At 34.1% G+C, this 14,653-nt stretch overlaps 1 protein-coding gene across 6 annotated transcripts; it reads right to left on the reverse strand.

The window, feature by feature from the left end:
- Positions 1-454: 454 nt before the first annotated feature.
- LOC109192174 (nuclear transcription factor Y subunit C-9-like) lies at positions 455-3,914 on the reverse strand. Of its 6 annotated transcripts, XM_019342758.1 has the most exons (5): positions 3,792-3,835; positions 3,546-3,602; positions 2,182-2,260; positions 1,410-2,058; positions 455-700 (listed from the first exon to the last, which is right to left on the reverse strand). In XM_019342758.1, the coding sequence occupies exons 3-4, from the start codon at positions 2,213-2,215 to the stop codon at positions 1,436-1,438; spliced, it is 657 nt and encodes a 218-aa protein (XP_019198303.1). In that variant the 5' UTR covers positions 2,216-2,260; positions 3,546-3,602; positions 3,792-3,835; the 3' UTR covers positions 455-700; positions 1,410-1,435. The 6 variants fall into 6 exon arrangements, with proteins under 6 accessions (XP_019198303.1, XP_019198298.1, XP_019198299.1 ...); XM_019342753.1 differs by lacking the exon at positions 3,792-3,835 and adding an exon at positions 3,891-3,914 and having other exon boundaries at positions 1,410-2,260; XM_019342754.1 differs by having other exon boundaries at positions 1,410-2,260; positions 3,792-3,810.
- Positions 3,915-14,653: the final 10,739 nt, after the last annotated feature.

Below are 14,653 nucleotides of genomic sequence, written 5' to 3' on the forward strand. Positions count from 1 at the left end.
TCACCCAATTATCCTGACCACACTCCCCTACCAAAAATCTGTCGGCACTCTTCACAGAAAAAAAAAAAAAAAAAAAAAAAAAAAAAAAAAAAAAAAAAAAACCATCAACCCCCCTCCCCAATACAGATTTTAAGTGTAATTCTAATAAAGCTTACTAATGCAGTTCAATTCATCTTTGAATTACCTAACTAGTTCATCAAACATAAGAGAATGACAGATATTTTCACTAAACTATTTCCTGTAAATTAGATTAAAATTATTATAATTAATGTAAAAGTATAAATAATCACTACAAAAAATTACCCCAAAGTAAATTTGATTATTTTTGTTTGAGTAAAATTGTCAAGACACACAGAATAACTAATGGGAGACAATGAAGTCATGAAGATATATCATAAATGCATAATGGCACTTCAGTGCATACACCAGCACAGAAAAAAAAACAGCACACAAAGGCACAAAGCAACCTAAAGATTTGGCATTACTTCTATCTCAAAATATTACAACCTTAACAACATTCTTTTTCACTTTTTAATTAAAATATACATGATAGAAGGCATAGAGTTTATGGCATGCCAGATTGAGCTACACTATAAAAAAACAACAGGAAGCTGAGTGCTTCATATTCCATCCTGTATTCACTTTTATACTATGCAGCCTGCTTGCTCAATGATGTGTCCAGTGCTCAGGTAGTACTATTCTGCAACCGCAATGTTGAAGTACAAGATGAGTTAATACTACAGCAATATATAAACACTGCAAACCGTATAACTTGATCTGCTACAGATGTGTTGAAGAGAGTGGGAAACATATCCAGGTTAAAATATTAGATGGGGACTCTCAAGTCTCATCTGCTTCTAATTCCTACTTTGTTTCTCTAACCTACCCTTGAGTTTTAGTAGAATCAGATGAGGTGTAAATAAAGTATAGACAACATCCACACACTCAAGCAACAAGTATATTGTAAGGAGGGGTAACCCCATCAAGATGGCTAAGGATACAAACTTGTAACTACAAGGTCACGAGTTCGAACCCCAGCCTTCTTGGTTTGAGCTGGTCAGCTACGGACAACCTAGGATGGTTTACCTCATTGTGGTCCTTTGTCAGCTAGGTCATAAGGCGGGGTTTACCCAATATACACTCTTGGATAATGGCTATGGGTTTCACTCATCACCCAAAAAAATGTATATTATAAGGCATATATTGGTTGACCAAAGCCAATAAATTCCTAACCCCTAGGCAAAGGCATTGCATGGCAGGTATGAAACCCTACATGAATATACCTGATGGAATTTTCATTTGATATGGTAAACAAAGATGTGTAGGAGAGCAGGTGAAGGAGCTTAAGCATTGATTAAAAGGCAAATGGATTAGTAATTCCACTGGTGCGATGTAAAAAATCTACTCACATTTCATCCCGGTTTCTGACTCCTGCTTATGAATCTGATGGTGGTTGCTGCTGCTGCTGAGGCCACATTGGCTGAGCCATATAGGGACGAGGCTGCTGACCATAAGGAGTTTGATCCACTGGCTTACCCATATACATCCCTGAGGTTCCAACCTGAGGAGCAGATTGTGCTTGCATGTAGTAGTATGGAAGCTCTGCAGGTCCACCAACAGGAAGGGTTCCTCTAGGGATTGATGCAAGCACCTCATCTTTCAAATCCTCTCTTGGCACAATGTCGACCAAGAAATCAAAGATGTCAGTCCTTGTAATGGCTGCAGCAATGTCGTTTTTCTGAAGTGTCCTCCTTTTGTTCTCCTCTGTGTGGTTCCATGCACGCAGTGTCAACTCAAGGATAAACATCTCACAAGCCCGGGCAAAAACAACAGGTGCTTCTGCTGATATCATCCTAACATCTTCGTCTGCCTTCATGATTTTCTTGATCCTTGCCAACGGCAAGCTATGGTTCTTGAAATCAGTAACCTGTTCAATTTCTTGGTATTGATTTGCCCAGAAAGCCTGAAGTTGTTGCTGCAACTGTTGTTGCTGCTGTTGGTGTATGTGCTGATATGCGAGCTGATGTTGTGCCATCTGAGATGAAGAGGCGGGAAGACCTACATTTTGTGGAGATTGAATAGGACCAACAGATGTAGCAGGGGGTGGCCCTGTCATTTGGTTAGCTTGGAATGAGGGAACACCATATGGCATTGAAGCAGAGGTAGTCACTACCCCCATACCTGGTGGTGGCTGTCCGTTTCCATGCTGATCCATTTCACCTCTTTCAACTTGCAGGGAAACTCAGGGATATTTTATTTCCTGTTCAATAGCAAGCAGGTATCATACAATGTTAGGAAAGACAATAGACAACAATGAGCTGTAATGGATCATCTCTATTAAGCAATATATTAATGATATGCATGCACAACCCTATAAAAATTATTGTAAAGGCTTGATATTATGTTATGAAAGTAAAGAGAGAGTTTCTGAATAAGTTGTATATTAAAAAAGAGAATGCACAACCCTATAAATACATGCTAGAAGATCCATACCAAATTTCACAACAGCAAACACCAGACACGTATTGAGTGGTAATAGAGATTAAAAAGGCAAAGAATCCACAGATGAGAGAGGCTGAAAGATTATTCTCAACTGATGAATAACTTCTAGAAGATACTCCATATAAGAGAGAAAGGGAAACACCCTTTTTACGCTAAAGGGAATGAAAATGATACATATAGCTAGATTTGCATAGCATGCAAAAGAGATGGGAGTTTTCACTTATCTTTGGCCAACTCCAGTTCTCTGGACTCTAAAGAGCAAGTTGCAAATATCTAATATTTAATAATTGCTATTTCTGTTCATTCTATTAGCTTTCAATCAGGAAAACTTGGAAACTTGTCATTGATGTTGGACAAAAACTTTTATGCTCAAAATCTTAAAAGCCAACAGCACAGAGTTGATCTTGACTCAAAAGTAAGTTACCAATAGTTCTTAAACTTGTCAAGGTGTCTCACTTAAAAAATGAAACTCCCTTAGCGGTGAACTCAGTAAACAATTCCAAGCTGACTCTTTGGCTATTCTTTGGGTTCACCACTAGTGCTAGAACCTTTTTTTTTTTGTTTTTTTTTTTTCAAATAAGAAGCCACTAATTGTTTCAACTTCTTTCAGATTACCAAAATGAAGTTTAATCAACAACTACCCAACCAAAACCAGTCAGTAACACACTTGCAACCCATATCCCAGAAATCCGAACCTCAGAGAAACCAAGAAAGTTTATTACAAAAAAAATAATGATTTAACAACTAAACACAAAGCTCAAATAGATTCAAAGACACAAACAACTTCAAGACTTATATCACACATCGATTCAAAATCAAAATCAGAAACAACAAATTGCCCAATATGAAAACAAACTTGACCAAGTGCACCAATATGCAACACAATTACACAAAACCCTACATGCATGCTCATAATTCACAAATTTCTCGGGTATATGCAGTAATATTCCACTCAAAAATCACAACAAAAACACACACAAAAACTCTATGCACAGAGCAAAACTTAAAAGCAGCAATTGCATGTCTCAAGGTGAAATCGAAACCTGAACAGAAATTATCGCCGGTGAATTCTTGCTTCCTCCCGGCGATAAAACAAAAACCTGTAATTAATCACAAACGCAACCAAAAAAAAAAAAAAAAAAACGAAAAATCAAATTACCAAACGAAACTTATTAAACAAATAAACCAAAAATATTCACCTTAGCCGCCCCTCTGATACCGAGGGGCTTTAGCCTGGCTACAACAAAGAAAAGAAAAGAAAAGAAAAACAGAAAATGAAGAGAAATTACAAAGAAGAAAAAAGCGAAGGTTGAAGAGAGAGAGAGAGAGAGTGTGTGTGTGTTTTAGGGTTGAATGATCAGCGAGAAACGATCCGAATGTTGTCGTACCTAAAATTTCGGTGGGAGGTAACACTTGGCACTTGTCAAAACTAACAACTCTCCACCTCCTCTGCCTCCTTCATTTAAACATCTTGTCCTTACCTGAAAACAACAAATAACAAAAAAAATAATAATATAAAATGAGAAGCATTATTACTTACTCATGATTTTTTTTTTCTTTTTAAATGACACACAAAAAATGGAAGTTTTCTAAAGTGTTTCCAAATTGGAAAATTAAAAAAAAAACCTGAAAAATAACATATATTTTTGAATGCTACTGACTCTATTACATTGTAGTATCTATTCAAACATACTTTTTCAATCTAATGAAGCACAAAAAGTCAACAACGCCTCCACTGAGGCTCAATATCATGACCTCCCACATAGGAGAGGTCACTACATGCATCTGAGCATAAAGTGTTTGGCTCCAACATATAGTAAACCATTTTTTAAAATATTTTTTCTTTACTATATTTTCTAACTAGTGCTGACTCTAATATAATGCAGAAGTAAATTTTAATTTTGGTTCACTGACTATTGAATTTGTGTTAATTGCTACACCTGACTTTCAAAAGTGTTAACTTAGTACCTTGACTATGCAATTTTTATCAATTTTAGTCACGCCGGCCAAATGTGACCGGAAAATTTTAAGTCAACAGTTAAACTTAAATGCGAGGGGCAAAGTCATCATTTCACTATCCTGGGAGTCGGAGGAGTGGTGTTAAAAAATCTGCAACAAAAGATCAAAGAATATTAAACTTAAATCGGCTAAATTTATTCTTCAAAGAAATAATACTTGATCAAATTGGCAAACCAACATTTGCAGAAAGTACTTAAATCGGATAAATTTATCCTCTGCGTTTTTAGCGGTTTTCTTGAGAATTTCGAATCTGGACTTCTTGTTCTTCTCGTATATCTGAAGGACCCGCCTCTAATAATTTCTTGGAGTTCGAAAACCTGATCCAGGATGATGACGCAATTTTCAGTGATCGCGAAGTCGTGAATCATTTTTGGAACGACCAAGGCACCGGGATTTTCGCGTTGAGTTACGACGTCGTTCAGAAGCTTTTCAATCACTTTCCCAAATAAGAGTGAACAAGAATTGACGAATTTACCCCTTTCAATTCAGTTTAATTGTTTACTTAAAATTTTCCGATCACATTTGGCCGGCGTGACTAAAATTGATAAAAGTTGCATAGTCAAGGTATTAAATTAACACTTTTGAAAGTCAAGTGTTGCAATTAACGCAAGAATAGAATGAGTGAGGTAGAAGGATCTGGTACGAGATGTTCTCGACATACCGGAGGATCTAGATCAGTTATTGAGCACTATCACAAGTTGGTAATACATTTAACTTACAAATTTATTATTTGTATATATTTTGCAAGTTAAGTATCATTTTATTGTTTGTGCGTGTTTAATAGCGGGATGATATTCAAAAGGAGCCTAATTTGTTTAAGTGTTTCGAGCAAATTCACAAAAAGAAGAATGGTATGTGCGTTGATTCGAGGTCAAAGAGAATCGCTGTAAGTATAACGTAATAATCATATATATTGTTAAATAGATAAATTTTTTATATGCCTTTGTATACTTCTTTTATTTTGTATATGTTTTTAATTGTAGGACGAAATACAAGCACGACATCCAGCTGCAACGCAAGAAGCTGAAGGGTTAACTGAGCCACCAAGTATAAACATGTCACAGCTGTATGTGGATGTTGTTGGCGGGGTTAAAAAACAGCGTATTTATGGCTTAGGGACTAAGGCATCCTCATTTATCAGAATAATTGTGGATCATCTGCTACTTCACAACTTCGTCAAGATGCAATGAAGGAGATGGTAAATCAACAGATAGAGACTATGCAAGCTGAGATGGAGGCTAAAATGCAAGCTCAGATTGCAAGTTTTTTTTTTTTTTTTTTTTTTTTTTTTTATAATATATTTGGTACTGTTTTTATTCTTAATGATTAGATTAACATTATACAGCGGTTTACTTTTGTTATTGTTATTGAGTATGAATATTTTCATATAATATATTTTACAATTATATTATTGGTGTAGTATATTATATGTATATTTTACAGGTATGCGATATTAATTTGTAATTATTATTATTTTTTAATTTTTAAAATTTAGCGACGGATATATATTATTGTAATTCCGTAGCTAAGTATTTAATTAAAATACGGTAACGAAATAGCGACAGAACAATTCCGTAGTTAAATGTAGCGACGGATATTTCTGTCACTAAACCGTAGCTACATGGTATTACATTTAAATAATAAAAACAAGCTAGCGACGACATATATCCGTTGCTACATTGTAGCGACGGATATTTTTGACACTACAAGTACAGACAAAATAATCCGTCGCTAGTCCGTTGTAAAGGTCGTCATGATTTCGTCGTGGTAGGAATTTAGCAACGGATATTTTGTTTATTTAGCGATGGAATATCCGTCGCTAAATTTACCGACGAAACATTCCGTCATTATTCCCTCGCAAATGCTGACGTCAAAACCGTCGCCGAGGGAAATTTAATGAAGGATTATTTTTGTCTAGCAAGGGAGAGTTCCGTCGCTAAGGATAGCGACGGAAATAATTCACGTCGTTAAATTCTAGCGATGCTCATTATAGCGACGGACCAAATCCGTCGCTATATGGTTCAGCGATAGATTTGGCCTGTTTAGCGACGGAAATTGTCCATCGCTATTTTCGTGTTTTTTTGTAATGTCTGTTAGGAATAAATTGTAATAGATTTTGATATGCCAAATTTGTATTTGTAGAACCCCCAATTTTATTGGTTTAAGTCTAGTTGAGTCTTAGACCATGATCGGGAAATTATTGATTAAGAAGCAAAAGAGAAAAATAGAAGAGGAAGATGTATGAAAATAGAAGAAGATATCAAGCCTAAAATCAAGAATTTGTCTGGTGAAAATGACAAATAGAAGAAGAAGATGTATAATATGAACTTCACATCGATACCTCACTCGAAAAGAATTCCGAAAAGAATTTTCATTGAAGAAAATCAAGGTTTGAAGTTTGCATGAATTTGACTTGAAGATCAAGCATCTATGGAAATAAAGGAGTACATCAAAGAAGATTGGAGATATAATCAAATGATCGTACATACGAGTTGAAAGATGTCTGATATGTTATACCTAATGGCTCAAGTTTGAATCTCACCATCTACAATTTTACAAGGTAAAATTTGAGGAGCCAAATTAATTAAGCCAGATGGAATTGGGCGTCAATTGGAAATTTCACTTGGGTGCAATTGAAATTGGGAGCCGATTTGGGAATTGAGATATAATTTGAAACCAGGAGAAGTCTTTTGAGACCAGGAGAAGTTGGGTGCCAATTGCAAGGAGAAATTCAAATTAGGAAGAAGTCAGTTTGGAGTAGTCTAAGAACACCTAGACGTGAAGATGAAGAAAACCTTATGGGATTAAATTGAAGAATATTTTTGAAGCATATAAATTTAAATTGAAGAATATTTTTGAAGCATATAAATCCCAAGAAAAAGACAACCACTACAGAAGAAGATCAGAGAAGTCGTTCTACATGAAACTGAAGCTCAAAATACTCCCAAGAAGTATGAGAAAACCAGATGAAGTTTGGGAACCCATTTGCATGAACTTGGAGCTCTACAAACGGCTAGAATATCTTTCTGACACATTGCTAGAAGATAAGATAAGATCTCTGACAAAAGATACAAGAATTCAAAAATGAGATTGTCTTTTTCCAACGGGCAGATTCTCATTACCAGCTATAAAAGGATGAAGATTTGAAGACTTGAAGTAAAGTTCCAACAAATGAAAATATAAAGCATACGAAAATCTTCAAGTGAGAAAAAGAACTCAGAGAGTTTAGAAAGAAAAATCTATTGAGTTAAAAAATACAGAGCTAAACAGAGCATACATATCAAGTGTTATACTTGATACATTCAAAGAGAGAAAAACACTCAGAGATACAGAGCTATCAAGAGAAATAATTCAAGAGTGTTAATCTTCATCACAAGAGACTTGCAGCACATTGAAGATCATCTACAGAGTCTCAGAAGTTGGAAGCAAGAAAAGCTTGTTTTTCTAGAAACAAGTGACATCCCTACTGGAGTGTAGGAAGGAGACTGTCACAAGGAGCGTGAAGTCTTGGAGAAGGGAAAGTAGCATGGAGTTGCGAAACCCAAGAAGCGGTTCTACCGGAGCGTAGAAGTCGGGGGGAAAGTAACGCGGAGTCGTGAAATCCTGGAAAGTAACACGGAGTTGTGAAATCCTGGAAAGTAACGCGGAGTCGTGAAATCCGAAGCAGCAGTGTTGGTGGCACTGGGCGTGATTAGTGCGGGCTTTGTGATCAAAGCACTAGATCATGGAATTCATTGTATCTAGAAACCAAGTAGTGGTGGATATAGTGAATTGCTCTTAAAGATAAGAGCAAGTGGAGTAGGAGGATTACACCACCTCCGAACCACTATAATTTACTTACTGCTTCTTGCTTGCTTCTCACGAGTTATACTTGACACAATCTCTACACACACTTACTTTATTTATTTCCGCTATGCACCAGAATCTAACAATCTAGTTAAGAGTTTTGGTTTCTCTGTACCTTAGCAATTGTTGTAATTTGGCAAAACGGTTTAAAAGTCTATCCCCCCCCCCCCCCCCCCCCTCTCTAGACTTTTACCATACCTCTTTTGGGACCAACAATTGGTATCAGAGCTCGTTGCCTATTTGGGTCAACCTGTTTCTGACTGCTAGGCAGATCCATATTACAAAGTGTGTGATTGGATTAATCTTTCATATCTCATGTGATGATGATGAAGAATGACTTAGCTCAAAACTTGGTATTCTCACTTGATAAATTCGATGATTGGAAAGTTCGTATGCAGGTACACTTATCGCTTTACACGATGAAATGTGGGAAGTTATTTCCACTGGCCCTATCGAAATATTGAAAATCAATACGACATTTGTCTTATCCCCTGATGCTCCACAATACGTACAAAAGCCAAAACCGAAATGGACATCAGATGATAGAACACATAATAATCTTGAAAATATTGCCAAAGATATTCTATTCAAAGTCATGGATGATACAATATTTTCGAAGATCTGAAAGTGTGCTACAGCTAAAGAAATATTGGAAACTCTCATCAAGATTGGCAAAGGAGATGAACAAGAGAAAGACAACAAGCTCACAATCGCCATGAAGAAATTTGAAGATTTCAAAATGCTCTCAAATGAAAGTGTTGCAGATATTGAAACTCGAATGATCAAAATTCTTAGAAAGATTAATGATATTGGCAAAAATATTAGCCAAAAGGAAATTAATCTCAAAATCCTACGAGGCTTACCATCTGCTTGGGATATGAAGGTTACGGCTATGCGAGATCACCGAGATCTAAGAATATTGTCAATAGACAAATTATTTAGTGATCTTAAAGCATATGAGTTCGAAATGAAGGCCAAAGATGATGAAGATCATGAAGCTCGAAATTCTGCTTTAATGGCCGAACAACCGTCAACCTCCAGGTCAGTAGAAAATATTGATTTTATGACTGACGAACAATTTGCTCTTTTTGTTAGAAAATTCAAAAGGTTCATGCGAAAGAGAGACAACAAAAAATCTGTACGTGGAAATCAAAAATTCGTTCCTCGCATGACACAAGAAGAAAAAGTCGAAGAAAACAAAGATCTATGCTACAGTTTAAAAAGAAGAGATGAACACAAAATTGCAAAATGCTTTACTTGAAGTGAGTAACTTGAAGAGTGAAAATATTCGCATTCAAGAAGAGTGTAAAGCAAGAGAGGTTAGAGAACATAATCTTCGGGCTACCATTGCTACATTTACGAATTCATCTCAAATAATGGATAAAATGGTAAGCATGTAAAAGCCATCAGGAGATAGAACCGGACTTGGTTATGACTCCACATGTTCTCAAACCCCTCAAAATCTGACTAATTTTGCTACTACTTTAAATAATAAAGTTCAAGTGGTAAAATTTGTTAAGAGTCAGAATAGCACGATGAGACCGGGACTTGGCTATCAAACAAATGCAAAGTTGAATGTTGAAAGGCCGAAACAATTCAATACTACGGCAAAGCAACAAAAATTCTTCAAGCAAAGATATGCCAAAGAGTCAATTGCAAAAAGATTTCATAGAAAAGAGGGAAGCTTTTCTAGAAATAGAGTTGGGAGATTATATCTCACTCAACAAGATTGGTTGTATGATAGATTTAATGTTTTTTATAGACCAAAGCAACAATCCTCTTCCCAGGTGATAAATTTTAAAAATGTTTTCAAAACACGGCGCCAAAAATATTTTCAAAAGTGAGTTATGATTATCGAGTCTCAAATGGTTACAAACCACTTTATCTTGGTCAATAGGATCTAGGTGGGTTTGGTTACCAAAAATTACTAACAGTAAAGGACCCAAGCAAGTATGGGTACCTAAAGTTAATTAATCTTTTTTGCAGGATGTTTGGTACATCGATAGTGGCCGCTCACGCCACATGACTAGAAATAAATCATATCCAGTGAATTTCAAAGAAATCGATGGACCAAAAGTTATATAAGAGGAAATCAAAATCATGGAATTACAAAAGGAGTTGGCACGATCAAGCAAAATGGATTAAAGATTGAAGATGCTTCATTCGTAGAAGGCTTGAAATTCAATTTGTTGAGCACTAGTCAATTTTGTGATAAAGGCTATCTTGTGGAATTTTCTAAAGACATTTGCCTAATAAAAAAATGAGCTCACAAATAAAGTTGTACTCACTGGAAAAAGGCGAAAGAACATGTATGTTGTTGATTGGAGTACAAGCAAAGATTCAGTGTGCTTAATGGCCAGAAATTCGAATGAAGCAAACTGGGAATGACATAGGAAGCTCAATCACTTAAACTTCAAGACTATCAATCAACTTGAAAAGAAGAAACTAGTTGAAGGCTTACCGGATATTATCTTCAAGAAGGACCAAGTGTGCGATGCATGTCAACGCGGAAAGTAAATCAAATCATCATTCAAGTTAAAAACACACGAGTCATCATCGAGACCGCTAAACTTACTACATATGGACTTATTTGGACCGGTCAATCCAATAAGTGTTAGTGGTAAGAAATATACACTCGTTTTTGTTGATGACTTTTCCAAATACACTTGGACCGTGTTTCTCAAAAAGAAAAATGATGTTGAGTAAGTTCTACCAAAGCTGTTGATGGGCATATTTTACGCTCATATTTTAGGTACATCTTTATAATATTTTTATATTAATTATTTAATATTATCTAATAATTAGTTCTTTTTATATACATAGTATAATCTATTCTTATACTATATATAATATATATAATATATAATTTATAAGAGTACATACTACGTACTTAATACTATATATATATAATATACAATATAATATATAATATAATATATATAATATAGAATGCATTATAGTATACATATAATGCGTACAACATTATAATTACTTTTATATATATATATATATATATATATATATATATATATATATATATATATATATTATAAATCTAAACTTTACAATTGATTTTTTCTTTTTTTGTACAGGCATGCATCATAATAACATGGCTGGAATTGTGGAAGACTCAGACATAAGGCAAAATAATAGGGAAAATGAGTGGTAGAAAATGATTGGGAAAATATATAAATAGTTAAGGATTTCTATTGTAAAATGTTCATTCTTCCCCTCTCGAATATTCTTTAAGGTTGTTATCAATGCCCATTCGCGGCTAATTTCTTGTTTGGTTTAGTGAATTGAAGCCCCGGAGTTCATTATGCTGTAAGGTTATTTATTTATTTTTATTATATATTTTTTATGCATTTGAGTATTAAATATTCTTCTAAGTTATTTGAAATAATTGTGTCATTTAATTGTTAGGGAGACCTACTAGTTATTTATTTGATATAATTATTTGCTATATTAGATAATGTTGTGCTACAAATTACTCTAATATCCAGTAGCAACTGGGTTAATTATTGACGGCTTAGTGATAATTGGACTCGGGTAGAATATTTTCCTAAATTAAATGCAACCGCTTGTGCTTGTGTTATTTAGTTTGTCGGTTTTCCTAGTTCCTATTGCTGCTATTAAATTAAATCTATAGCGCTTGTCTTAGGTTATTTAGTAGTTAGGGGTAATTAAACCGCGTGTGCTTTAGTTACCTACAACTAAGGGAAAACGGAAATGAAATAATTTCACGACAAATATTCAACTGCATATTAATTACTTTATAAATCAATGATCAGTGTTAAACTCCGGTGGTGGATCTTTACTGACCAAGGTTTCTTATTATAAGTGTTTTCGATATATTATTTTCACTGTTTATTCGTTCGATTAAAGTTCCCGTTTATTTAATTTCTCTTTTATTTAATATTTATTCTCGATATATTCCAAACCCCCCATTATTTCCTTGAGCACAAAAGTTAAACTAGTTACTCCTCGTGGGATCGATCCTTACTCCCGCTACTACGTTTGTAAGGTTTTAATTTGGGAGCCTACGACAGCTCACCAAATTTTGGCGCCGTTGCCGGGGAGATTTTCTAGCTTATTTTGTGTTTGTTTATTTATTTAATTATTTATTTTGTTATTTGTTTATTTGTTTTTCAATTTGTCCCAAACGAAATTAAAAATAATAATTTTCTTTTCTTTCATTACTTTTACATAATTGCAAATCAAAATATATTTTCTTTTTGTTTATGCCTATAACTCGATCTGCTAATCAAGAACTCTTGCCGTACTATCCGGAAATTGAAAGAACTATACGCAGGTGGAAGAAACAAGCTTTGAGAAAATTGGAGTTTAGTGATCTGACTACCGATTCTACCGATTCTACCAATTCTGATATAGAAGAGGAACCCATGGCTCAAAATCGGACTTTAAAAGAGCTTGGAGCTCCAAATTTGGATCAGCAACCTTTATGCATTACTTTTCCCGCTCTGGATGCTAATATACAATTTGAACTAAAATCTGGGTTAATTCATCTTTTGCCTTCTTTTCATGGACTTGCAGGTGAAGATCCGCACAAACACTTAAAGGAATTTCATGTGGTGTGTTCGAGTATGAAACCCACAGGGGTTACTGAAGAACAAATCAAGTTGAGAGCCTTTCCCTTTTCGTTGAAAGATTCAGCGAAGGATTGGCTATACTATCTACCTTCTGGGAGCATCACCACATGGAATAACTTAAAAGACATCATTCCTTGAAAAATATTTCCCAGCTTCAAGGGCGGCCAACATTAGGAAAGAAATCTGTGGTATAAGGCAAAACAATGGAGAGTCCCTGTATGAATATTGGGAGCGTTTCAAGAAACTATGTGCAAGCTGCCCACACCATCAAATTAGTGATCAATTACTCATTCAATACTTTTATGAAGGACTTTTTCAATGGATAGAAGCATGATTGATGCCGCAAGTGGTGGTGCTTTAGTTGACAAGACACCGGACGCTGCAAGAACTCTAATTGCAAACATGGCTGCAAATTCTCAACAGTTTGGCAATAGACTTGTGACGGGCATATTTTACACTCATATTTTAGGTACATCTTTATAATAATTTTGCATTAATTATTTAATATTATTTAATAATTTGTTCTTTTTAGAGTTTAACAATTAATGAACTAAATATTGTACTAAATATATATATATATATATATATATATATATATATATATATATATATATATATATATATATATATATATATTTATATAAATAAAATATATAATATATATAATAATTAATATATAAATATAAATATATATATATATATATATATATATATATATATATATATATATATATATATATATATTATAAATGTAAGTTATGTTGTGGTCCAATCCATTGCAATTGAATTTATTAATCCTAACATTTTATCTCTTTCTTTCCTTTTGAATAGGTAAGCAGCACAACTAACAGAAGAAATCAGACATGCCACAAAAATAGGAGAATAAGTGGTAGAGGTTCATTAGGTTTAATTTAGAAAGTGTATAAATAGCATAAGTGTTTTATTGTAAAATGTTCATTCTTCCCCCCTCTATAGTATTCATTGAAGTTGTTATCAATGTCCATTCGTGGCTAATTTCTAGTTTGGTTTAGTGAATTGAAGCCCCGGAGTTCATTACGCTGTAAGGTTATTTATTTATTTTTATTATATATATTTTTATACATTTGAGTATTAAATATTCTTCTAAGTTATTTGAATAATTGTGTCATTTAATTGCTAGGGAGGCCTACTAGTTATTTATTTGATATAATTATTTGCTATATTAGATAATGTTGTGCTACAAATTATTCTAATATTCAGTAGCAACTGAGGTTAATTATTGACGGCTTAGTGATAATTGGTCTCGGGTAGAATATTTTCCTAAATTAAATGCAACCGCTTGTGCTTGTGTTATTTAGTTTGTCGGTTTTCCTAGTTCCTATTGCTGCTACTAAATTAAATCTATAGCGCTTGTCTTAGATTATTTAGTAGTTAGGGGTAATTAAACCGCTTGTGCTTTATTTACCTACAACTAAGGGAAAACAGAAATGAAATAATTTCACGACAAATATTCAATTGCATATTAATTACTTTATTAATCAATGATCAGTGTTGAATTCCGGTGGTGGATCTTTACTAACCAAGGTCTCCTATTATATGTGTTTTCGATATATTATTTTCATTGCTTTATTCGTTCAATTAAATTTCTTGTTTATTTAAATTCTCTTTTATTTTATCTTTACTCTCGATATATTCCA

Source organism: Ipomoea nil, unplaced genomic scaffold (genome assembly GCF_001879475.1).
Source record: "Ipomoea nil cultivar Tokyo-kokei standard unplaced genomic scaffold, Asagao_1.1 scaffold1769, whole genome shotgun sequence".
NCBI lineage: Eukaryota > Viridiplantae > Streptophyta > Magnoliopsida > Solanales > Convolvulaceae > Ipomoea > Ipomoea nil.

Bases quoted from the DNA above. Each gene is read 5' to 3' on its own strand.
- LOC109192174 (XM_019342753.1), bottom strand. From the start codon at position 2,215: ATGGATCAGCATGGAAACGGACAGCCACCACCAGGTATGGGGGTAGTG.